At 40.8% G+C, this 25,740-nt stretch overlaps 1 protein-coding gene across 13 annotated transcripts in view; it reads left to right on the forward strand.

The window, feature by feature from the left end:
• The window catches only part of SLC8A1 (solute carrier family 8 member A1), a 385,952-nt gene that overhangs the window by 65,779 nt on the left and 294,433 nt on the right, over positions 1 to 25,740 (forward strand). For all 13 annotated transcript variants that reach the window (XM_045447045.1, XM_045447046.1, XM_045447044.1 and 10 more), the window contains one exon: positions 8,858 to 10,689. In XM_045447045.1, coding sequence (XP_045303001.1) covers positions 8,891 to 10,689 — 1,799 coding nt within the window. In that variant the 5' untranslated portion in view covers positions 8,858 to 8,890. The remainder of the gene's footprint in view (positions 1 to 8,857; positions 10,690 to 25,740) is intronic.

The following is a 25,740-nucleotide window of genomic DNA, read 5'->3' on the forward strand; positions in this document are numbered from 1 at the left end:
GTGGCTCAGTCAGTTAAACGTCCGACTTCGGCTCAGGTCATGATCTCACGGTCCGTGAGTTCAAGCCCCGTGTCGGGCTCTGTGCTGGCAGCTCAGAGCCTGGAGCCTGCTTCAGATTCTGTGCCTCCCTCTCTCTCTCTGCCCCTCCCCTGTTCATGCTCTGTCTCTCTCTGTCTCAAAAAATAAATAAACGTTAAAAAAAATTAAAAAAAAATTTTTTTTTACATTTATTCGTTTTTGAGAGACAGAGAGAGACAGAGCAAGAGCAAGGGAGGGGCGGAGAGAGAGAGGGAGGCACAGAATCTGAAGCAGGCTCCAGGCTCTGAGCTGTCAGCACAGAGCCCGACACGGGGCTTGAACCCGTGACCTGTGAGATCATGACCTGCCTGAGCCGAAGCCGGATGCTTAACCGACTGAGCCTTCCAGGTGCCTCTCGATCCTCTCCTTTTATGGAGTCTTCCATATCCTTCCTAGTATTTGTGGTCATTTGAGTAACTAACTATTTGAGTTGCTTGAAGACAGTGAGTTCATCAGGTACAGGTGCAATCATCTTTGTAATCCCTGTAGTGTTTGGTTTCGTGCTTTGCACATAGACACCACTCAATAAGTGCTTGATGAATAAATGACTGGTCCACTGTCTAGAGCCAGAAATATACCGAGGGCTGTACTTCACTCAGAAAACCCAAATTTCTTAAGATGAAATGTCAACAAGCTCGTGTGGAAAATATTTTTAGGTAGGAAATCTTTTTTGGTGACCTAGATATAAATGCATGCATATGACCTCATTTTTGGTTCCCAGTATGTAAGGTCAGACCTCAAAGAGCTTCTCTTTCTCTTCAGGGTGGATGCTGAACAAATTATTACCTGAAATAGCTATTATTGTCCATAACGAGGCCCCTGAAAGAGTCACAGAGCACAGATGAGGTGTTCCGAGGCCCTGCCTCGAGGAGTTCACTATGCTTAAAAACCCTGGGTTGTAGAGATGTAGGCTGGGAAGTCTGAGGTTTCTAGAACCCTGGTTGTATTAACCCAAGAGCTCAAGTGCGTTAACTTGGTAATGAGGTGATCCACTTTGAGTGTGTCGAGGTGTATCCATGATCTCACAGTCTGAATGCCTGGAAAGTCTCTCCTTTTCTGTGATTCTCTAGTAAGAAAAGAGTTCTGTTCCAGAAGGGGGACCTACACTTTGGCTTTTATAATATCCCACCAGAATATGAGTTTCTTGGGGGATATTATCTTATTCATCTTATTTTGTTTTGTTTTATTTTATTTTATTTTATTTTATTTTATTTTATAGAGAGAGTGCATGAGCTGGGGAGGAGTAGAGAGAGAGAGAGAGATAAGAGAGAGAGAGAATCCTAAGCAGGCTCCACGCTCAACATGTGCAGGGCTTGATCCTATGACCCTGGGATCATGACCTGAGCTGAAATCAAGAGTCTGACGCTCAACTGACTGAGCTACCCAGGCACCCCTCTAATTCATCCTTTTTAATACAGTATCTGGCATATGTGAGTGGCTAAGAGAAGCTTGGCAGACAAAACCATGAATGAATGTGTTTTCCTGTTTTGTTGGATTACTTACTTGTTTAAAAATTAAAAAAAAAAAAAGTCATGATCCCAAGATAGCAAATTTGTGAGCTGCATTGAACTTCTTGAAAAAATATTGACTTATTGTTCCTAGAGCAAAGTATTAACATGTCATGCTAAAATTTGGTATCGTTTTCCCTACCCCACCCATCTTTTATTTTAGTTTTGCATGCTCCCTGCTAGGATTTCTTTCTCTATTTTCTTTTCTCCGGACCAAAGGGAAAATCCTCGAGATTATTGCATGATTTTGGAGTGATTTCAGACCTCAGATTTTAGCTGATGATCCCCCACATGGATCATCTTTCCCTCACTATGTGATGAATAGGAGTGCTTATAAAATGCTTACTCAGGGGGTGAGGAGGCATGAGACAGGAGAGAGGGCCATGAAAGCTCTTGATAAGATAGTATAAATGATAGACACTTATTTAGGGGGAAAGGAGGGTGGCATGGAAAGGTATTTTGCACGAAACACCTAAGCAGGGGGCTCTTTTTTACCAAATAACAGAATCGTTCACACAGGAAGTGGAAACAAAAAGATGCTGCCATTTTGGAAAGCATGATGGTGTAATTAATGCAAAGTGCCTGGATTAAACTCCTAGTAGTTGTACTTAGGTTTGTATGACTTCAACCGGCTTACTTTTATGAACCATTTATTTTTCTCATTGGTAAAATTAGAAGGATAGTATCTCCTTGCGATGTTGTCAGAAACCTCGGGGACAGTGAGTCCAAAGCAGTCAGTAAAGCCTCTGGAACAAAGCAAGTGCTCAGTCAATGGTTGCAGTCATTATTGTCATAAATACCCTCACGGGGGGCCTTCCTCTGCCCTTGGCACTGGCAGAATGAATCTGAGGACAGTCCTGGCCCAAGATTAGCTGAGCAGCTTCCCTTTTTTATTGAAAGACCCTGTTGTCCAGCTTTCTTTCTCTTATTCCTATTTCCACGCCAGTATGCAGAGTTAATATATTTAAATGTATACTCTTGATGTGCTGATGTGCTTTCCCTTTTATGGGACCTCCCTGATGGAGGTCATTTTTGGTTGGTGTTTGACCAGATGTCTGTTTATTTTACTGCAAGGAGAAGATATGCTTTGTTGGGGATATTCAAAATATCAGGATGAACTTGGCATTCCAAAAGAAATCAGCAAGCCAGAGCTCACGCAGGAGGACCCACCTCCAGGACCTGGGGAAACTGTCAAAGCCCCAGCTCCTCTTTTTATGCTGGAGGCCAGTTTTTCCAGGGTGAGGTTCTCTGTCTGTGAATCTGAATCCCCTTTCCTCTCCTCCACCTAATGCTGACATTGGCTTTTCAATGTGATACCAGCCTCTACTCAGTTGAGGGGCATCTACTCCGCACAGGGCACAGTTTTAAAATCAGATGCCTAGTCCCAGCTCTCAGGTTCTGATTCACCTTCAGAGATTTAGTGAAATCAGCCCATGACTTTCTGAGAATTATTGTATTCACTCAATAAGCAGGTGCTGTGTATCTTTCATGTGCCAGATTCTGCTCCAGGAACTGGGGCTCCCTTGATGAACAAAAGAGACAAACATCTTCACCTGTAACAAAGTTTACATCTATCAGAGAGAGAAAGGCAACAAAAAGAACCCTTAGATAAATTATATTAGCACGTAAAGAGTAGTAGGTGCTACATAGGAAAACAAAGTAGGGAGTACATCTCATGACTTTCCAATAACTTCTTCATTATTTTAAATCCTAAATTCATCTGTATTTTTTTGGCCACATTGCCTGACCACTACCCCAGTTGCTTCCTTTGATGAATGAGCTGGGTGTTTTCTGACACGGGACAGGATCCTGACTGTAGTCTAGTACGTTCAGCCAGAGGGCGGGAGCCCTTTTTATGACCTCTCACTGCCTGTACTCTGGAGGACCTGTCCCAAAGTATTAAACAACAAAGAGGAAATTCTCTTTGAGAAAAAAAAAAAAAAAGATAATAGCGGAGAGTCGTTGTGGAAACAGAGATCCTTCCTAACATGTGGTCACGGTCTGTTAGCCTGAGGTTGGGTGCCAGAACAGTAATTTGCACCCTAGATGGCTAGTTAGATAAGGAAGATCATCCTCTGGCATCATCCCTTTGTCTAAAAGTGTTTGCAAGTGCTTGTCTCAATAGTGGGTAAAAACGTATGGTTGCTTTAATGTTGCCTTAGAAACAGATTAATTGCTTAGCTTTGATGCATTCAGTCAGCACGAATTACATAGAAAGGAATTCTAGGTCCTGATGAGGGAGTCAAGGAGTTCCTTTGAATAACCCAAGCTGCCAGTCAATAGAATGAGATTAGGCTGCCCTGTGCACTGGACTGGTAGGGGTGCCAAAGGTGTTTCTTCTCTCTGAGTCGGGTCCTCTCTGGTAGTCAAACCTGGCTACAGACCCCCACAGGGAACCCCTTTCACTGATTATTCCTCAGGCCTCTGCAGTGGGGGGTTCTTCCCCACTCTTTACCAAGGAAATCTGTCTTGGTAAACATCTGTCTTACAGGTGCATGTTCCATTCCTATGACCTCGCCACCTTCAACACTGGTGTCTGGGCCTTTTCACTAACCTTCATCACTGCCATTCACATCTGTAGATGTAACATTGTTAGTTTTCCTTTAAAATAAATAGTGAGCAGAAGACGATCTGGGTATTCTTGACTTTGTGCCGAAGGCTCATTTAGATGATGTAATGGATATTCCTAAGCAAGAATCAGCCTTTGATGTAAGAGTTGATTTGAAACCACTGTGAAAAATAGCCTCCCCCTTGTTACAGAGTTCAGTAGACCAGGGCAGAATATAAGAAAGCTGGGCAACAGAATGACATACCAACAGCCTCTATTCCCTGGTTAATTTTTATGGAAATAGGTATTTAAGGAGACGGGGGAAGGGTCAGGTAGTTCTGCTTGAATCTGATGACAGAGGATATACCCTGAAACAAAAGAATGAAGAAGGAACTCTTATTTAGATAACATCTGCCCCACATCCTCCAAAGCATTTGGATTTGGTAATTAATTTAGTAAAGAAAGAAACTGAGGTCCAGAGAGTTCTTTCCAGTCGCTCCATTGCCAAAAATCTGTATCAGGGTTTTGTGTCCACTGATTTCACAGATTACAATACTACCACCTTTTGAATATAATTGTGATGTTTTGAAGTTAACCTCAGAAACCCCCTTCCTTTTTCTCTGATAGGAATTTTTACTGATGCATCCGCCCTTGGACATCTGTACCCTTTTGGCTAAGAATATGCTGTGAGATGTGGGTTGGGCAGGACTTTTTTTTTTTTTTTTTTTTTTTTTTTCTTGGCTGACCTAAGGGATTGCCCTGAGAGTGTGTGCAGGAAGAGGTGGCCAGGTAATTGGTAAAAAACAAGCAAGTTTAGGGCAATTGTGTCTAGGAACATGCCAGCCTGTACATTACACCACAGCTCTCAATGTTTGTCTGTTTGAGTCTCTAATCCACAAGATCAAAGTGAGGCTGTTGGAAACCTTGCATGGGGCTTTGCTACTGAGGCCCTCCTAACCATTCATGGAAGCCAAGAGGTTTTCCAATGGGCCAGTCCAAGTCCAAATCCAATAGCTCTCTAAGATTACTTCACACACTATCAGGGATGCTGTTATGGAACAGTTAATGATACCAGTCTCAGAGACAGACCAGGGTTTGAATCTTCGTTTGGGAGTTTACTATCTTTATGACTTCCACCAAGTACTTAACCTGTCTGTGCCTCAGTGAAGCCCGTCTCCGAAGTGGGCTAATAATATCTACTGCATAGGGTGATTGTAAGGGCACTGAGCATTACATAACTCCAGGCAGTGCTATTCTCATGGACTGTAATGTAAATGGCAACACTAGGAGTTGTAAAAAATAGCAATGCTGGTTATTGTAAGTATTAGATATAAGAATACATATAAAGAATTTAGCATAGAGTCCATTGTAGTGTTTGTAAATAGAACCTCCTGTTAATCTCTCAGGCAATTGGCCATGATTTGCTGTTGTGCTGTTTTGACATTTACTTCTACAAAAGAACATAGTTGGGGGCACAGAACACACAGTCTTCAAAGAGCTGGAGGTAAGAACGCATGGTCATGGTCAGGGGATGGAAAGAATTTCCATATTCTAGAACTCAGAGGCTAGATCCTAAAAGGTCTGAACAGCTTGTTGAGGGGATTGGGTTTTGTTTTCAGGGCAATAGGCAACCAAAGAAGAGTTTTAAGGGGAGTGAGAGAGTCAGAGCTGTACTTTAGAAAGCTCATTTTGGCTGAAATGTGAAAATGGAATGATGAGATTTGGCAGGGATTTGAAGCAAGTGGTGAATTATATCAGTCCTGGAGACAGGCACAGGTTGGAATCTCCGTTCTGGGTTTCCTCTCTCCATTCCATACTACACTCTGTGAGCAAATACTTAACCTTTCTGATCTTCACAGGTTCCCAAGACGTTTTAAGTTGTAAATTTTCCAAAGGTTTTAAACTAGAAATCTTGATTGTATCCTTTTTTATACCTGCCAGGCATTGGGATCATTTATAATTCAGGGTGTTTTTTTTAAGTTTTATTTATTTATTTATCTATCTATCTATCTATCTGTCAGTGCAGATCCAGATGTGGGGCTGGAACTCATGAACTGTGAGATCATGACCTGAGCCAAAACCAAGGGTCAGGAGCTTAACCAACTGAGCCACTCAAGTGCCCCCAGATTTTTAAATAAAAGGCAAAACCTGGTCTCCTTGTTTCTTGCCTGTCCCTATAACTGTGTTCTTCAGGGAACAAGCAGAAAGATCTTTGCAATAGGAAAATCAGCTGATCTCACGCTTCTGATCAGAACCTCCCCATGATTTCCATCTCTTTCACGATCAAAGCCAGTGCTTTAAGGTGGACTCCATTCCTTTCCTGATCCATTCCCACTATGTCCCCAGCTTCTGAGCCCTGTTCCCCTTGCTCATGCCCTCTTGTCACACTGGTTCCTCTATGGCTCCTAGATTACGCAAAGAAAAGTCCCAACAGGGTCTTGGCACTTACTTGGAATTCTCCTCCTGTAGATATCCACAGGGCTGGGTCCCTTACTTCCTTCAGGACTTAGCTCCAATGTTATCTCATCAGGGATGCCTTTCTTAACGATCCAATATAAAATCATGTATGCTAAGTACACACACTCACATATACACTCACACACGCTCTCACACACATGGACTCCCTGTCCTACTTATATTGCTTTCTGCCCCCACCTCTCCAGCACTTTTTAGCATCTGACATTTATTTGTTTGTTTCCTCCCTGATAGAACATAAGGTCTTCAAGGACAGAGACTTTGTATTTTTTTTTTTTTTCCTTTAATTCATTGATGAATTCTTAGGACCTAGGAGAGAGCCCCGCAGGTCATTCTAAAACATGTACTAGGTGGCACTCATAAATATTTGTGGAATAAATGGCTGTGTAAGGGAATTTAAACTAGATCTCCCACTACTCTTGCAGGTTGCTTCAATGTCTCCCTGTTTTCAGTGGCGATCCCACAACCTACCCAAGCCCTATAATGACTCAACAAGTAGAATCACGGACCATGAATCTTGCATATTTTAAAAATATGTTTTTTTCTCTTTTTTCAGCCTTTTACGTAGAATGTAATTCTGCTACCACGACCCTCTGCTGTGTCTTTAGTGTGGGGAAAATGTCAAAGCTTATCTCCCAATAGCGATGAGCTAAAGGGGGCTTTTTGGCAACGGTGGGCTCTCTGAGGGTCTGCCAGAATGTGCCGGGCCAGGGGGTTTCTCCTGGGCCATGGTGAATTTCCACTATATGCCATCAGTAGCAAACATGGGCCAGAGAATGTAGATGAATGTGTGGGAGGCTCTTAGACTGCCGCAGGCTCTGAAAAGCTCCAGTCTAGCTCCACTTTTAAGTTTTTATCAGGCCACAAGGTGATGTTCTGACTCAGGACCCCTTCTTACCAACACTGTATCTGATGTCATAACTGGCCTTCCAGACCAGAGTTACCCTGACTTGGACCAGACCTTCCTCTATGTCAGCACCTAACCAAGCCTTAGAGGCAGAGGTGATGTATGGTCCAAGTGGAGTTTTGCCTGAGCTGGTGGGTGAGGTTAGTGCCATGGTTTTCCAGTCCACAACTTTGCTTTGTTTATCAAGCTTTATGTGGCTCAGTGAGTCTGCTGCTAGATCCCTAATTACTTACAGCCCTTCATCATGTATATACTTTGTGGTCACTGTTGTTCTGCCACATGAGCTAATTTAGATGGAATTATTGCTCCTGGATTTTTTGGTCACTTGAACCCTGTGCAGAACCAATATATGTTTTCGAATGACCATGGAAAAGGATGACATCAACACCGAGAAGGAACATTTTATGGCTAGGGAAAGCTGATTTCACAGCCTGTCAGACAAGAGCCTTAACACACGACTAGACCCGGGCCTGGTTATCTCCCTTTCCTGCTGTGGACAGCCTGCAGATTCTAAAGCGAGATCTGTACCCAGATTCGAAGAGCTGTGCTTCAAGAACCAGATGCCCAACTGCTAACATATCCGGGGAACTGGGCTTGCTGAAAATTAGGAGGAAATGTACTCTCCTCAAAATATGTTTTTAAAAACTATACTTAATGTGCAGAAATACTGCATTACAGCAGAATATTTTTCCTCTCAAGTACAAATACCATTGACTTTGTGGGAAACCTTGAAGATACCCCTGTGTTTCCAAGTAAGCTTGGGGCCATAGGACATGATTTCATAAAATGCAGTGTAAGGTGTGCTCGAGAATTTAAGATCATTGAGAGGCCTTGTGTTGGTAAAGTTTTTAGAGTCTGAACATTAAAACAGCAGTCTTAATAAGGTGATTTTGGCAATGAAACAATTTCTGGAAGGTGATTATAGTAACCAAAATTTAAAAGAAAACCTGCATTAGCAACAAGGAGAAAATTATTCAATGCTTCAGAAGTCTTCCCCCGCCCCCGCCCCTTATTGGCTGCTAGTATGCCTAACTATGTATTCAACAAGGCAAACCTGTAATTCAACTTTTCACTTCCAGGAAGTCAATTGTATACATTGCTTCGGGAATGGAGGCTTCATGTGGAAAAGCAGAGAGATTGAGTTGTCAGTTTTACAAAGGATTGCTTAATCAATGATGGATACTTAGAATAATGATTCACCATAGATGTTATGGTAGCCAAAAATAAACAAATCATTGGTAAAAGTAATAAAAGTAAGTAATTAGTCATGCTTTGGATCTGGCTCTGATGGTGTGATTTTTTTTTTCCCCTACCCTCCCTCCATCTTATTTTTACTGGTAGGTTGGGACAGTTGGAAGTCTACCATTGTACAACATGCTGCGATTAAGACTCTCACCTACATTTTCAGTGGGATTTCATCTGTTAGCCTTCGTGGCTCTCTTATTTTCCCATGTGGACCTTATAAGTGCTGACACAGAAATGGAAGGAGAAGGCAATGAAACTGGCGAGTGTACCGGCTCATATTACTGTAAGAAGGGGGTGATTTTACCCATTTGGGAGCCCCAAGACCCTTCCTTTGGAGACAAAATTGCTAGAGCTACCGTGTATTTCGTGGCCATGGTCTACATGTTTCTCGGAGTCTCTATCATTGCCGACCGGTTCATGTCCTCTATAGAAGTCATCACGTCTCAAGAAAAAGAAATAACCATAAAAAAACCCAATGGAGAGACCACCAAGACCACTGTGAGGATCTGGAATGAGACCGTTTCGAACCTGACCTTGATGGCCCTGGGATCTTCTGCTCCAGAGATTCTCCTTTCGGTAATTGAAGTGTGTGGCCATAACTTCACTGCGGGAGACCTAGGTCCCAGCACCATCGTGGGAAGTGCTGCGTTCAATATGTTCATCATTATCGCGCTTTGTGTTTACGTGGTCCCAGATGGAGAGACGAGGAAGATCAAGCATTTGCGTGTGTTCTTTGTGACAGCAGCCTGGAGCATCTTTGCCTATACTTGGCTTTACATTATTTTGTCTGTCATCTCTCCTGGGGTCGTGGAGGTGTGGGAAGGTTTGCTTACTTTCTTCTTCTTTCCCATCTGTGTTGTGTTCGCTTGGGTAGCAGATAGGAGGCTTCTGTTTTACAAGTATGTCTACAAGAGGTATCGGGCTGGCAAGCAGAGGGGAATGATTATTGAACATGAAGGAGACAGGCCATCTTCCAAGACTGAAATTGAAATGGATGGGAAAGTGGTCAATTCCCACGTTGACAATTTCTTAGATGGTGCCCTGGTTCTGGAGGTTGACGAGAGGGACCAAGATGATGAAGAGGCCAGGCGAGAAATGGCTAGGATTCTGAAGGAGCTCAAGCAGAAACATCCGGAGAAAGAAATAGAGCAATTAATAGAATTAGCTAACTACCAAGTCCTAAGTCAGCAGCAAAAAAGTCGAGCATTTTACCGCATCCAAGCTACTCGCCTGATGACTGGAGCTGGCAACATTTTAAAGAGGCATGCAGCTGACCAGGCAAGGAAGGCAGTCAGCATGCATGAGGTCAACACTGAAGTGGCTGAAAATGACCCTGTTAGTAAGATCTTCTTTGAACAAGGGACATACCAGTGTCTGGAGAACTGTGGTACTGTAGCCCTGACCATTCTCCGCAGAGGTGGTGATTTGACCAACACTGTGTTTGTTGACTTCAGAACAGAAGATGGCACAGCCAATGCTGGGTCTGATTACGAATTTACCGAAGGAACTGTGGTCTTTAAGCCTGGTGAGACCCAGAAGGAAATCAGAGTTGGCATCATTGATGACGATATCTTTGAGGAGGATGAAAATTTCCTTGTGCATCTGAGCAACGTTAAAGTATCTTCCGAAGCCTCAGAAGATGGCATCCTGGAAGCCAATCATGTTTCTACACTCGCTTGCCTCGGCTCTCCCTCCACTGCCACTGTGACTATCTTTGATGATGACCACGCTGGCATCTTTACTTTTGAGGAACCTGTGACTCATGTGAGCGAGAGCATTGGCATTATGGAGGTGAAGGTATTGAGAACATCTGGAGCTCGAGGAAATGTTATCGTTCCCTATAAAACCATCGAAGGGACTGCCAGAGGTGGTGGGGAGGACTTTGAGGACACTTGCGGAGAGCTCGAGTTCCAGAACGACGAAATTGTGTAAGTTCTTTTTTTTATCCATCTGTGTGGGGTTGAGTGCATTTGTGAATGGGAGAGCGTATGCATGTTTTTTTTTAATGAAAAGGCATACAAGGAATGGAATATTTACTGTAAAGGCCCCTTAAAAAATACCAGTGCTCCCTCACATGCCACTTATCAATATGGTCTATATAGAGATCTTGATTTGGTTTTATTTTTTTTTGTACTTTTGCATACTTTAATTATACATACATTATAATTTATTACATATTACATATTATAATTTTGCATACATTATAGAGGTTATGATAGAATGAGTTTTGTGACACAGTTTATCAAACTACTTACGATGGGTTGAAAATGTGCATTCTGTTTTCAATCACATGATATACATACAAAAAAAAGGAGATATTTATTTACTTACTTACTTATTTGTTGAAAGTGAATATTTAAACCCTCACATTAGGTCCCTAACTTCTTTACTGAGTACAAATTGGGAAAGCCCAAAAAGGAAACACCTTTGAGAAGAATTTCCTGGCTACCAGGGCTTGACTGGAACATTTTTTTGCTGCTTGTATCTGATACTGTGTTTTTGTGACAATATAAGATAATGTTTCTGCTTCCATGCTAATGCTTCATTATGACTTCATGACCAATTCTGCTTTTTTTAGTTTTATGCCAACGTGGGAAAAGTCATATAGCTCTTATTTAGTTCTAGTCTGATTGTACTTTCCATGATTAAGTGAACCCTTTTACCCTACTGATAATAGTGACGGAGAGAGAATAAGGTTCTGTTCAAGCATCCTCTTTGACAAGGAACAGGTTAGGGAAAAGGATTGGGAACAATTTACTCTTCCTATTGACACTTTACAGTGACACTTGCCAATGTTGTCACACCAAGTGCCTGGTTGTGCGATGATTCTTCATTGACAGCTGCTATTTAGAGATATTTCTCCTTCCTTACCTAGGAGGGGGCATTGCACTCACCAAATGCAAAGCAGAAAGTTTGAGTCAATGAGCAATGTCCAAACTGGAAGGAAGGAAGGAAGGAAGGAAGGAAGGAAGGAAGGAGGGAAGGAGGGAAGGGAGGAAACTATAATATCTGCAGGACGACAAAGGGTATTAAAATGAATGATTATGTTGGTTGAATTTCCAGGAAAAAATATGTAATACAGTTTGTTCTAAAAATGGTTAACTCTTGTGTAAATGTTATGTGATATGTCAAATGCCAAGTATGTTCTCTCCAAAACTACATTCTCCTGCTAAAAGTGTAGAGTGAGGGTGAGGGGGCAGGGGAAGATGGGAAGAGGGAACAGATATTCCTGAAGATGCCTTCCAATGTCTTTACATCTCTTTGATGTTATATTATAAAGATGGACAGTTACTGAGTGTGGTATCATGATGGAATCAAGCAAAGCAGAGATTATGATATCCATCTTCAGATACGTGTGTGTGTGGGGGTAACTTCGGATGAATATTTATTTTAGGTTGGTTCTCATATTGCTAATACTCCCCTTATTGGGATGTGTTTTGTTGGGACATGTATTTTACTGAAAGATAGTAATATAGAAGCAAATGAATACCTTGCATACTTAAGGAAGGATTTTCCCAGAGGCCTTGCATTGAATGTGATCCTGCCCACATTAGCTCATAAACTTTATTCCTTTGGTAGGAATTTTTTCTCATTATATTTTTTAATCATTTCAGTTATTGAACCCTCTTGTATTAGATAGCACTTGTGATCTATATAAAAGTATATTACATGTCACTAAAGTAATATTGAATATTATTAAGTGAACTCACAAGGTAGCCCTTAAATATGACCAAATGGGTGTTTTGTTTTGTTTTGTTTTGTTTATTCATTTTACTTAGGATGTTTTCTCCTGGAAATGTCTTGATTTTTGTTAATAATGGATCTGTACTTCTTTATTTGAGAGGCGGTCTTTCCTTCTCTATTCTGCCATTCAGGACTTTTATCAAACCGTAAACCTTCTTTTGGGCACAGTGTAGAAGACGAAGAAGAAGGGAAAACAAACAAACAAATAAAAAACAACTGACATTGATTTGATGGAATAGCTTATTCTGCCAAGCTCCATTTAAAACATTTGCCCTATGCTATTAAATTGATTTAATTCTTGCTAAGGAAGGAATATTGCCAAATTCCAGCTTTAGAAATTTAGATATCTTGTGAAAATTGGTAAGAACGGGTAGAATTATTGGCATACTATCTCTGTGTATGTATTCTTTGGAGTATTCTAGATCAATCACTAGTTCCTAGTTTACTAAAACTCTTACTATATTTTAGTCACTAAGTTGAAATACGAAATTTTAGAAATGGCAAACATTTTATTTATCAGTAGAATAAAATTATGGTCCTCAATTTTTTTTTCTTTTTTCTAGAATTTTAATTTTAAACAGTCTTCATCCTGACATTATGGAGTTATTACTGACAAGCTTTGTAGATGCTTTTAATATATCTCTTGCTTAAATAAATTTGTTTAGGTGACTGGGGCTTAGCTTTCAGCTAGGCACCAAGGATTTCAACAAGTGTTTCTAGAAAAACATAATATTATCAATGATCCCTTCTTCTTTTTTTTTTTTAAGTGGATCATTTTTTCCTCTGGAAGTTGTTTCTTTTTTTTTTTTTAATTTTATTTATTTATTTTGAGAGAGAGAGAGGGAACGAATGAACAATCAGGGAAGGGGCAGAGGGTAAGAGAGAATCCTAAGCAGTCTCCATGCTCAGCATGAGCCAGATGCAAGGCTCGATCACATGACTACAAGGTCATGACCTGAAACAATATCAGGAGTCAGACACTTAACAGACTGAGCCACGCAGGTGTTGTTCCTAATGCCAGATCCACACTATCAGATCCAAGCCACAGAGCTTATCATCAGGCAGTGAAGGTGAACGATATGGACTCAACCCAGTTTCTCTTAAACAATGTATTGATAACTCATCCAATTATACAGTTAATCTTGAGAGGTGACTTTCTTAGAAACCTGCGATGTATAGGTAGGACTGTTGATTCCCTGAACTTTATTAACCACTTAAAAAATCTTTGTCTTTGTTTAATGCTGTGCATGAAGTCAGAATTTATGATTCTTTCCAGAACACCATAAAGAGATTCTTGTAAAAGCCTGGATTATATTCCCCTCCTGTCCTTTAATACTTTTTTGTGATTTCACTCAGCATTGAAAATTCTCCAACCTTTTGTTTCTATAGAATTGAGTTTAATCTCTCTTCTCTTTTGCAGTAGTCTTAAATAAAATCTTCCTTGCCTTAAAAAAAACAAAAAACAAAAAACAAAAAACAAACTTACCTATTTTTTTAAAAAAATTTTTTTAATGTTTATTTATTTTTGAGATTGAGAGAGACAGAGCACGAACGGGGGAGGGGCAGAGAGAGAGGGAGACACAGAATCGGACGCAGGCTCCAGGCTCTGAGCCATCAGCCCAGAGCCCGACGCGGGGCTCGAACTCACGGACTGTGAGATCGTGACCTGAGCTGAAGTCGGACGCTTAACTGACTAAGCCACCCAGGCGCCCCAAACTTACCTATTTTAAGAAGCCATTAACCAAGGTAACCATTTCTGCCTTGGATCCAATGTGATCAAGGATAGAGATCAAAAGACAGTCAACTTTATTGATTCTTTGGTTTCAAGATCAAGATAGGTTCCTAATCTTTGACCTTATTTTTGTAGAAGTCATTTAAATTGATATAAGCATATCTGTACCTATTCATTCACATGTTTATATAAATGAGTTGAATTATTTCAATTTGACCTTGCTTAAGATCAAAATATGTATCTGACAAAGATACTGATAAGTGATGAGTGGTGCTTGTAGTCTTAAATAAAATGTATTCTCGACAAGACATTTTACAATTACAATGCAAAGACCCATTAGTAGATATAATTAACATTTAGCACGTGCTTTTGTATAAACTCGATCAATGACAAATACTAAACCCATGCCAGCTAATCTTGACTTTTAACAGGGAATTCTGTCTAGTGTTAACAGCTAATAAAGAATGAAGAACATGCTAATTTGATTTGTGGTTTGGTAGGTGATATCCACAAATTTGAAGTGCTGCTAATGGCCGTTTTTTAATGATGCTAGTTTAATGGTAATACTTATTACAAAATGTTGTTTGGTCTTCCAAAGTCCAACATTAGCTTGACTGTTCTGTAAAATGTTAAGGTTAATTAACTAACGTAGATACAAATCAGGTTCAATGACTTAGTCGTAACCCAATAATATTTTTGGAGAATGACTCAAAGATCATGAGCATTTACTATTATATATTTAAGATGCAGAGTTGAAGGACAAGGTATGTAGGTTGGAGATTTTGTGTAACATATTGCTTAGCAAATCAGTTTACTGGGGGTTCCTAGCCACAGCATAATTTATTAAGCAATGGGTCTGTCCAAACTTAATTTTGTTTTAACAACTAGTACATTTTCAAGTGTGATTGTAACTCTGTTCGCTTTAGGAAATACAATATGCAAGACGTCTCAACAAATATAGCTTTTTTGGCACTAAATATTTATATTCCTGTTTTTGGAAAAAGAAATAGAAATGAAATTTTGTTATTATATAGGGTCTGTGGCATTCTTCTTATTATATTCCAGGGAAAGTAAATACTTTGATTTTGCTACTTATATCACCAGTGTTCTTCTCTTGCTCTATAGAATTCCGGGGAGTAAAGACCTAGCTCTATGAGATGGCAATTCAATTTTGGGAGTAGAACAAATATGTAATACAAGAAAACAGCCAGCTGTAAAAAAAGAGATGAGGCAAAAATGGTAAGAAAGCCTGAAGTGGTCAGAACGGAAGAATAATTATGTGTGTTTGGGGGGGAATCAGAAATGATGAAAAATACTATAGAAAATAATGTTAGGCAAGAAAGGCCATTGGCATATATTTGAATCCAACATACTCAAGATTTACTTTATGGAGGAAGAATTTTATTTGCTGCATTTAACCTATGAAAATGATAGAAGCGTGGTATTTTATGTTGACATAAAATTTTCCAAGGTAATATACTAAAAAAAGAAATTTAGATGGAATAATTTAAGGATTTTAATGGATTTCTGCTTTGGTGGATTATCTTTTCAGACTGGAATATTTATCTCTTCTTAGATCCACACCACATATAGTATCATCTGCAAATCTAAATTAAAGCTACAAGAAGTGCTTTTACAAATGCATATTTTCATGTATGCACAACTATTACAAATATAAGACAGGGTAAGCGCCAAAAAAGTTTTTGACTTCCCATTCGCTATTGCCAGGAGCCTAAATTGATATGTGAAGCAGGGTTGTTTACCAGATTTCCATGTTTACTATTGTCATCTCATTTTCCCGCTACTAATTAGAGTTTAGGGTTATAATATAGTTATGTAAATAAATTTTATCTTACCAAATGAGGAAATTTCATAGTTCAGACACACTGAAGTGTTTAAAGTACGGACTCGTTTCTGAATCATCATTCAAGGCCATTCCACAGGGGGATGATTGCTTCACTTGGTTAAGGCTAGAAAAGAATTTATATATCAATCAGTCTGTACATGCATAATAAGCTACTGATTTGTGCCCAGCACTGGGTGAGTTACTATGAAGGAAACAGAAGAAATACACTCCTGATACTCTAAAATGGGAGATAACGAGATAACTCATGTTTTGATAAGTCAGACATCACTATGAAGGCATGGTGTAAGCTGTAGGAGAAGTCTTAATTTTGGACAAAATATTTGCATTTGCTTTTGAAGGACCAGAAAGCATAACTGGAGAGAAAAATGTGTTTTTTTAAGATGGAGTAGTATCTTGGTAAATCTGAAAGTATGGAAAATTTCACTAAACAGGCAGCATGGTTATCAAACTGAATGAAAAACTCAGTGGACATTTATTTTCTTTAATGGGATTTAAAATCATTATGAAGTTATTTAAATTAATCTGAGCATATATCCCTTTAAGCCAGTCACAGAAGAACAAATACCTCATGATTCTACTTATTTGAAATATCTAAAATTGTCAGTCCTGGAAATAGCACAGTTGTGGTTGCCAGGGGGCAAGGGGTAGGGGGGAGAGGGGAGCTACTAATCAATAGGTATAAAGTTTCAATAATGCAACATGAATACCTTCTAGAGAACTACCATAAAACAACGTGCCTATAGTTAACAATATTGTATCGTGCACTTAAAATCTGTTAAGAGAGTAGATCTCAAGATTTTTTCAGTACAATAAGATAAAAAATTAAGTTAAAAAATATAAATAAAAGAACTGCTCTATTTAAAAAAAAAAAAGCTTATGTGCTTGCCTCCCCCCCCCACCCCCTGCCGCCCCGCCCCGTACTGCATTGTCTCTTGTATTTCTAAGGAAAATGAACAAGATTTCTAGCAAAATGTTGTCAATATTTTATTTTGCACTTTGTGAATTAGTCCTTGATGTCTATGAATGGTTTTGACTTATTTTAATCCTCTACCTCCTTGAGCAGCCCTTAACCCATGTGCCCCTCACTCTAGCTGCATTTTTTCAGAATTAGCAGCGTAGAGCCACCATCTTGGTAAAACCTGAGAAGATTTTATACCACATTGTGAAATGGGAAGAGACTTTCTTTCTTTCTTTCTTTCTTTCTTTCTTTCTTTCTTTCTTTCTTTTTCTTTCTTTTCCTTCCTTCCTTCCTTCCTTCCTGAGGACACTGGTGACCCAGGGAAAGAGACTTCAGTAAGCTTAATTCTTTTGAATGGAGCAACCTTGAGGGTGTAACGCCTATAATGGGGTTATTTGTTGTTACATTGCTCTGTCCTTGTTCGCTGAGGTGTAGACACTTGCCTATGGGTTGCAGTATCTTGAGAACCATAGAGGTGTTCCCATAAAATGTCTCCTTCATGTTCAGTCATGGATGCTGATACCTGCTCACTGGACCTGCAGTCTTGGGGATGTGAAAGCTGTTAGGCCCCTAGTACGTTGTACAGGCCATGCAAGTCTTAAGCGTTATCCTTGCAAGGATAGAATAGAAGTCGCTTTGGGCCAGGTGGCAGGAGGGGAAGAGAGGACAGCCAAATGTAAGGTGAGTCAGTGGCACTAGCAATGATCTTTGTAGCTGCTCAGGGTGAGCCCGCTGAGGGGAGCCCTGTGGAAGGTGTTGACGGAGCAGGCAAGCAGCTGCGGCAGCTGGTGCTTTAGCTGCTGGCTTCCCACACTGCCTTGTACTTTGTGCTCTGGCAGCGGGGAAGTCCAGCAGGTCCTGGGAGGGAAAACAAGCCGTCAACAATATGGGCAGAATTAAAGGAAATCTCCTCCTTTGCTTCCTCTCCTGGCTCAGCCTCCTGCCCACGTAATACCCATCTATTTGCCAAAGGTTGAGCCAGCCAGGGCTCATTTTTTTTTTTTTTTTTTTTTTTTTTATTCACAGGCCCATACAGCTGTCTCACTGCAGAGCCAGGCGAAATAAACAATGCCTTTTCATTTCCTGCCTTTCTCCTGAGGATTTGGGCTCTAGATGACATTTTCTTTCCCTCTTGCAATGTCTCCACGGGGTCAGATAGGGAAATAGACATTGTGTTCTTTGGTGACACTTGAAGATACGGAGGCAGGGGGCAAAAGCAGAGCCAAACGCAGAACTTTGGTCCCTGGCCTTTCAGGCTGGTGCTCACGATAACAGAGCAACCAGGGAAATTTCCTACACCTGGTGATTCAGATATTAAGGAAGCAGCCTAGGATATTTTATTTCCGGTAGGCTTAGGCATGAGATATCTGGAGTTCTGGGTACTCTTGAAGCCCTGTGATGACCCTTGACACCAAGAGCACTCCACTTTTCCACGTTAGACTTCCTGAGATAAAGATGGACTTGGGACGAGTCCTCAACTGAGATTCCAGACCCAAGTTTGAGCTTTACCTTGGTCCCCTACGAGCTTTGTGATTCTCAGGAAGTTGCTTACGCTCATCTCGCTGGAAAGTAAGGATGATGTAGGTAGAGGTGGGGATGATGGGGATGGTGGGGATGGTAGTGTTATAAGATGTGCTGAGAACCAGATTTTGCGCTGTGTTTCTTACGATGTGCTTTGGATTTAATCTTCACAGCGCCTGCATCAGCTAGATGCTTCTATACTCATTTTACAGGTGGAGAAATTGAGGCTTAGAGAGTACTCACTTTCTCAGGGTCACACAGCTAAGAAGGCTGGATCCAGAATTTACTGGTAGGACTGCCTGAGGGTAAAATCTGTGCTGCTGCCTCAGGGACTGTTCTCCTCTTGAATGGCTTTCATAGGCGAGAATGGACACGCAGGGGGCTTGTCGTGTGACCCTGACTACAACGTCCCTTCAACGCAGCTCAGAATGGAGAAAACACAGTAGTCATTTATCTTTCTGGAATTCTTGAACATGCATTAACCACACTGCACCCCACCCCCACTCTCCATTAACCTAAAAGATCCGTGATCAGACTGAGTCTGAAAAGCAAGAAAAATGCTGATGTTATAAGCCCTCCAGGTACCTGACCTGTTTAATGACTATCTAGTCTTCTGTCTCTCTTATTTTTCCTTCGTTCCTAAATAAAAACAAAACGTCTTTATTAGTAGCTTTCTGTCATTGTCTGCCCTGGCCCTCTACTGTTTAACTTCCTTATATGGCTGAACAATGAATGTAGCTTTTCTCTATACTTAAAATAGTAGTTTCTTGGTCTTTTTTTTTTCTCTATATATATTACAAGACAGTGTGAATTAATGACAACAGAGAGGCAGGACCAGAGGATGCTTGTTGTCAATATGTTTATAAATGTAATTGATTATAACCTTTAACAGAAGCCTCCAAATGTTCCCTCTAAACAGAGAACTTTTCTCTGGCACACACACTCAGGCACACACACACACACGCACGCACACACACACATTATTTACAGAGATAAAGGTGGGAAAGTGAAATTAAGTCCTGTTTATATAGAGATTAAATTTTAGGGCATGATAAAACAAAAACAATTCCCAGAGGACAGCTTTCATTCTCACACACTAAATGTTATAATATTAACTTGACACAGTTTTTTAAATGAGCTATTTAGTTCAATGTGTGTATCTCTGAGTGTGAGTTCTACCTATCAGCTGAAAGAGGGAGAGAGAGAGGAGGCAGAGAGAGAGGAGTCAGAGGGGGCAGATTGGGGACCAAAAATGGGGCAAGGGGGAGGTGTCAGAGGGAGGGAGGGAGGGAGGGCAGTGGGAGACAGAATGGTGGTTGTGATAGAGGCAGAAACAGAGAAAGGGAAGGAAGCAGGGAGATAGTGGAAGGAGGGGAAGGAGAGGGAGACAGAAGGAAAGAGAGAGAGGCAGAGAGGTATCTAGGGTCAGAGGGAAGAGGAGGACGTTGGATAGTGGGAAAGAGAGAGGGAGAGAGAGAGATGGGAGGCTCCCAGTGTACAAAAGGGAGGGATAGGCAGAGAAAGGGAGGAGGGAAGAGGGGGCAGGCAGAGGGACAGAGACACAGGCAAAGAATATGCAGCCCTGATTAGATTTCAGTTATTACTGAAATGAAGTGAAGCCTGAAATTAGTCCAGATTCTTGCTCAAGCAAACAAAAGGCAATAAGAGAGTAAGAAAATAGACAAGGGATTCACTCAAGCTGCTTCTTTATTAAAAATAGACAGCAACTTTGTCCTTGAAATCAAATGTACTTACAACTGCCTGAGTATGTTTGAGGAGCCAGAGGAAGCTTGTGGAATCTTCCTAGGTTTGATAGAATGGATAGGGCTGGTACCTTTCCACTGATTCCTGCTTGCAACAAATGTTTTATGAGCACCTGTTCCGTGTCACGTTTCCTGGCAAGATTGTGAGACGACATCGGTGACTCCAACATGGCCCCTGCCCTAGAGAACCTCGTGTCTTTTGCTCTCCTGGAGGTGGAGGTGCAGATATTCAGTCAAACACCAGTGCGGATGTTTCGTTACCACCGTGCCTTCCTTGGCATCATCCTCTCAAGTGCTCTTAGCACTGATGGGGCTCTGCTGCCGTGTTTAGGCTGAGAGCAAATGATAATGAGCTGCCAGCATCCCTACCGGCCACCTCTGACAGCGGCAACCCACTCTGTACCTGCTCTTCCCCAGAAGAGTCTTCTCCCTCCTGGTCTCCACCCCGGGGGTCTCCTGTCCCCGTTTGGCTTCCCTCTTTAATGGAGACCAGAACAATAGATATTGGGAACAATTCAAATCTGAACCTTCGTTGATAGCAGTAATGAACTCACAGGCATGTCAAGTAAGGAAATGTACCAGTATTGGTACCTGTCTTCCACTGCTTCCTAATCCTGTGAAGTTATGTTGCTCCATCTGAGTCCTTCCTCTAAAAGATAGGACTTTACTGAGCATGAACAAGCAAGGCTATTACAGACATCACAGCTTCCTAGCCAGGAATTGACTGGGGCTTAGTGCCTTCGGGGTCTCAGACTCAGGTAGGCTAGCATCTCAGAGTATCCTGATAGGGTGTTGAAGGAGGACACACAGATTAGCAAGGAAAGACAGAAAGCTGCAGGGAGTCTTTTTAAGCTGTGTGTTAATATGGAAAAAAGAACTCTAGGTGGATGAAACCTGGGTTGCTTTAAACTCATATAGTCCAAGGAAATGATTCATCTGACCTACACATAGTCCAATTGAACAGTAGATTATTAACAATATTAATACAATGTATTCATAACACAATCAATACAAACATGTGTATAGATAAAAATATAAAAATAAATATAATAAAATGATAAGGTAAATAGTATAATATGAAATCCTCATCTGGATGGAAACCTGGCAATATCTAGGGCTAAAATATCCTGCAAAACTTAGTTGTTTGAATAACTGAAGCATCTTCTATAGGTTTGAATTCTTTCAGGAAAGGAACATCTTTCCTAATTTCCATGATTTCCGTAATCCTTGTATATTGTATTCTCTTAAATTGATCTGGTTTTATTTGGGTATTGACCTAATGACTCCTTCCTGCATATGAAGCCTTTGAGATATTTTGAGGTGGATCTGGGTCTCGGGCCCTACAGTAAAGTTTTCCAGTCTTCTGCTCTGCTGAGTTTTGAGTCCTTGCATGTGCTCTCTCTGTATATGTATTACATGTATATTACATATATACATATAGTATATTACATATATATTACATATATATTGAAAATATGTTTTTCCTTTTCTCAGTGAGGCTATCAGTGTGCCTAATTCTAATCATGTTCATTTTAAATTTGTTGCCTCTCAAACCTGCCCACAGAATTAGAGTGAATGGTACACATTCATTGTGGACCCAAATGACAACCTTATGAAGTCGTGCTTAGCATTTCATTTAGCAGGTGGGTTTCGTGACATTGTGGCCACCCAGAGACATCTTCTGCAGCAACATGAATGATTGAGAGCACAGGCTTTGGGGGCAGACTAGCATGGGTTTAAATCCTTCCTCTCACTCATAAACTAATAAATGCATAAATATTTAACCTCATTCCGTTTCAGTTCCATCATCTACGGAATGAGGGTAATAGTGCCTATTATAAAAGGTTACATCCAGTTAGCCAGTACCTGCCCTATAGTAAGGACTCAGTAAGTGTTAGTTGTTATTGTTGTTGCTTTTAGTTACTTTCCAGATGACTGTGTACACAAATCTAATCTAGTCTTGCTGGGAATTAGGCACAGGGTGCTTCTTTTCTTATCTTTCTTTTCTTAAAAAACAAAAAGCACGTTGTTGTATTTTGTGATTCTGTATATGGTGTGCATGAGTGTGTATTTGTGTGCGTGCTCACATTTAAAGTAGGGGCACTCTAAGGTGTATAGTTTTCTTTGAATAGCCTAGTAAAAATGACAGCTATAGAAAGTGATCAAAATCATAACAGGATGCTCTCCAGAGTGTGCCTCATCAATGCAATCATCATTTTGGTAGGGAAGGGAGGGAAACAAGATAGAATGTGGAACCCAGGGTGTTAAAGCTGATAGGGAACATGGGAGGGGTCAGAGATAAGGCTTTTTCCTTTTATATAACACTGTGCTATTTACAAGGTTCCTGCACATCTCGTCTCTTTGATCTTCAAAGAGGCATTAGCATTAGCACATCTATTTTAGGGCAGAGGAGTGCCGCAGTGATTAAGACCTAATAGGAGCTCAACAAATGGTTTTTTGTTAGACAGCAGAAAGAAAGAAGGAAGCATCAAAGACCTTTATAGATGGGAAATTCAAGTTCAAAGAGTTAAATGAATTGTCCTAAGTGGCAGAGCCCAAACTGGAAACGTGCGTTGACACCTCCTCCGGTGATCTTGACACCCTCCCAAGTGAAAGTTGTTGGGTCTAGGACTTAGCCTGTGGCTCTTACCTTTGCTACCAGCAAGGCCGACTCAGGAGAAGCTTCCTGGCTGGGCACCCACTCAGCCCCTTTCTTTTTTTTTTTTTTTTTTTTTTTTAATTTTTTTTTTTTTTTCAACGTTTATTTATTTTTGGGACAGAGAGAGACAGAGCATGAACAGGGGAGGGGCAGAGAGAGAGGGAGACACAGAATCGGAAACAAGGCTCCAGGCTCTGAGCGGTCAGCACAGAGCCCGATGTGGGGCTCGAACTCACGGCTCACGGACCGCGAGATCGTGACCTGGCTGAAGTCGGACGCTTAACCGACTGCGCCACCCAGGCGCCCCTCAGCCCCTTTCATCACATCTTATTTGCCTTGTGATCCTTTTGAAGAGTATTTTACAGGTTTCCACCTGGATTAAATTGTTTGTCCAAGGAGGGCAAAACTACGTCCTGCATCTCCTTGACTCAGAGGAATATCTATGATGATGATGTAAATATGCCTGAGAAGTGTTTATAAGACACATCAAATTATTCAGGATTAGAGTTGGGGGAGAGTTACGATTGAAATAGTAAGAAAAATCACATGCTGTATCGAAGTAGTGGGATGTTCACTTCTGTTACGGCTGCTAGGAAATGAAATTCCTCCTGCGACGCTGCCTGGATCACGTTCTTACTCCTAACCCACAACAAACAGGTGCGGAATTGAGTGGTTCCTTTTCCCTCAATGTCGATGCTGCCTTGAAAGAAGCCAGTTCCATTAGCAGCTTGCCCATGGATCCTCATCTCACCTGACATGCTACTGTTATCCTTACTGTCTAAACTTATCTTGATTCCTCACCAACCATGATTCTCCATCCATCCATGTATTAATCAATCAGTTAATTCAGCACAAATATATTAACTTCTTTTTTGAATTTGTAAAACTTATTTTGAGAGAGACAGAGAGAACACGAGCTGGGGAGGGGCAGAGAGAGACAGAGAGAGAGAATCCCAATCAGGCTCCACACTGTCTGCGTAGATCCCGATGCCGGACTCGAACTCACGAAACGGTGAGATCATGACCTGAGCTGAAATCAACGGCCAGATGTTTCACCAACTGAGCCACCCAGGCACCCCACAAATATATTAACTTCTTAATTGTGGCTTGTTTGTGCTTAACCTAGAGATGTGAAGACTATCAAGAGAGTCCCTTTTATTCAAGCTTAACATTTAGTGGGGAAAAAAAAGAAATACGATTTTACAAAGTGATATAATTCTGATGATAGAGAGGTATATACAATGTCAGGGGAGTTCAGTAACTCTGGTCTGTAGTTGTACTACTTTAATTCCTGTCCTCTTTCCTTTCTTTTTCTTTTTTTTTTTTTTAATTTTTTTTTTAACATTTATTTATTTTTGAGACAGAGAGAGACAGAGCATGAACGGGGGAGGGGCAGAGAGAGAGGGAGACACAGAATCGGAAGCAGGCTCCAGGCTCTGAGCCATCAGCCCAGAGCCTGACGTGGGGCTCGAACTCACGGACCGCGAGATCGTGACCTGAGCCGAAGTCGGATGCTTAACCGACTAAGCCACCCAGGCGCCCCTCTTTTTCTTCTTTTTAAAATGATCTGAGGACATGTTTGTTATAAAGAACTAAATCCTCTTGGTAATTGTGAAAAATATGTGGAAATATCATTTGAGCTGTCTGGAAATACAATAATTTTTTTTTTTTTTTTACGATTATGACCCTTTTGGCTAGTCACATCATGTTGACTGATTCCTTGATGGAAAGTAATTTCTAAATAAACATGTTTCATCTAAATTTGTTTAGGTGTAGGACAGATGGGGTCATCAAATATGTATTAAACCTTCATGCAAGAAATTTCAGTGTGTTAAAATCCAATTAGTGCAATTGCTTCTCCTTGAATTTATTGATAATATAAATTCAGTAAATAAATACATTCCCCTGATTCAAATGCACATTCTGATTCAACTCAGTATCTAACACGGTACATAAAGGAAATAAAAGCACTTAAAATGGTTTTTTTTTACTACAGTAGTTTTGTTTTAACAAGTATATTGCTTTAAATACATTTGTATTTTTAAAATTTTGCCTTTAAATTTTACCTTTAAACTAATCCTAACACTTGCTTTAGAACAAATTAAAATTTTTATTACACTGAATGTTAAGAAATAAATCTTGACTATGTTTTTCTTAAACTCAGAATTCCCAGTGATGTTTCGTGGGCCAATTTTCCCAAAGTCCCTACTGTTCTTTTGTGTTAAAGTCTGTTGCATTGGGCTACCTGGGTGGCTCAGTCAGTTAAGGGTCTGAATCTTGATTTCAGCTCAGGTTATGATGTCACTGTTGATGAGATCGAGCCCCGTGTTGAGGGGGGTGGGTGGGGTTCTGTGCTGACAGCATAGAGCTTGCTTGGGATTCTCTCTCCCTCTCTTTCTGTCCCTTCCCTGCTCATTCTATTTCTCAAAAATAAAATGAAACTTAAAAAACATTAAACTCTGTTGCATTGAAATCAGGGACAAGACACAGAGCTTGCTTTATTTCGAGAAGCAGTCAGGGGCACCTGGGTGGCTCAGTGGGTTAAGCTACTGACTTTGGCTCAGGTCATGATCTCACAGTTTGTGAGTTCAAGCCCCGTGGCAGGCTCTGTGCTGATAGCTCAGTCTGGAGCCTGCTTCGGACTCTGTGTCTCCCTGTGTCTCTGCCCCTTCCCTGTCTGTGCTCTCTCTCTTTTTCTCTCTCTGTCAAAAATAAAGCAACCTAAAAATTTTAAC

The sequence above is a fragment of the Leopardus geoffroyi genome, chromosome A3, assembly GCF_018350155.1.
Source record: "Leopardus geoffroyi isolate Oge1 chromosome A3, O.geoffroyi_Oge1_pat1.0, whole genome shotgun sequence".
NCBI classification, from domain to species: domain Eukaryota; kingdom Metazoa; phylum Chordata; class Mammalia; order Carnivora; family Felidae; genus Leopardus; species Leopardus geoffroyi.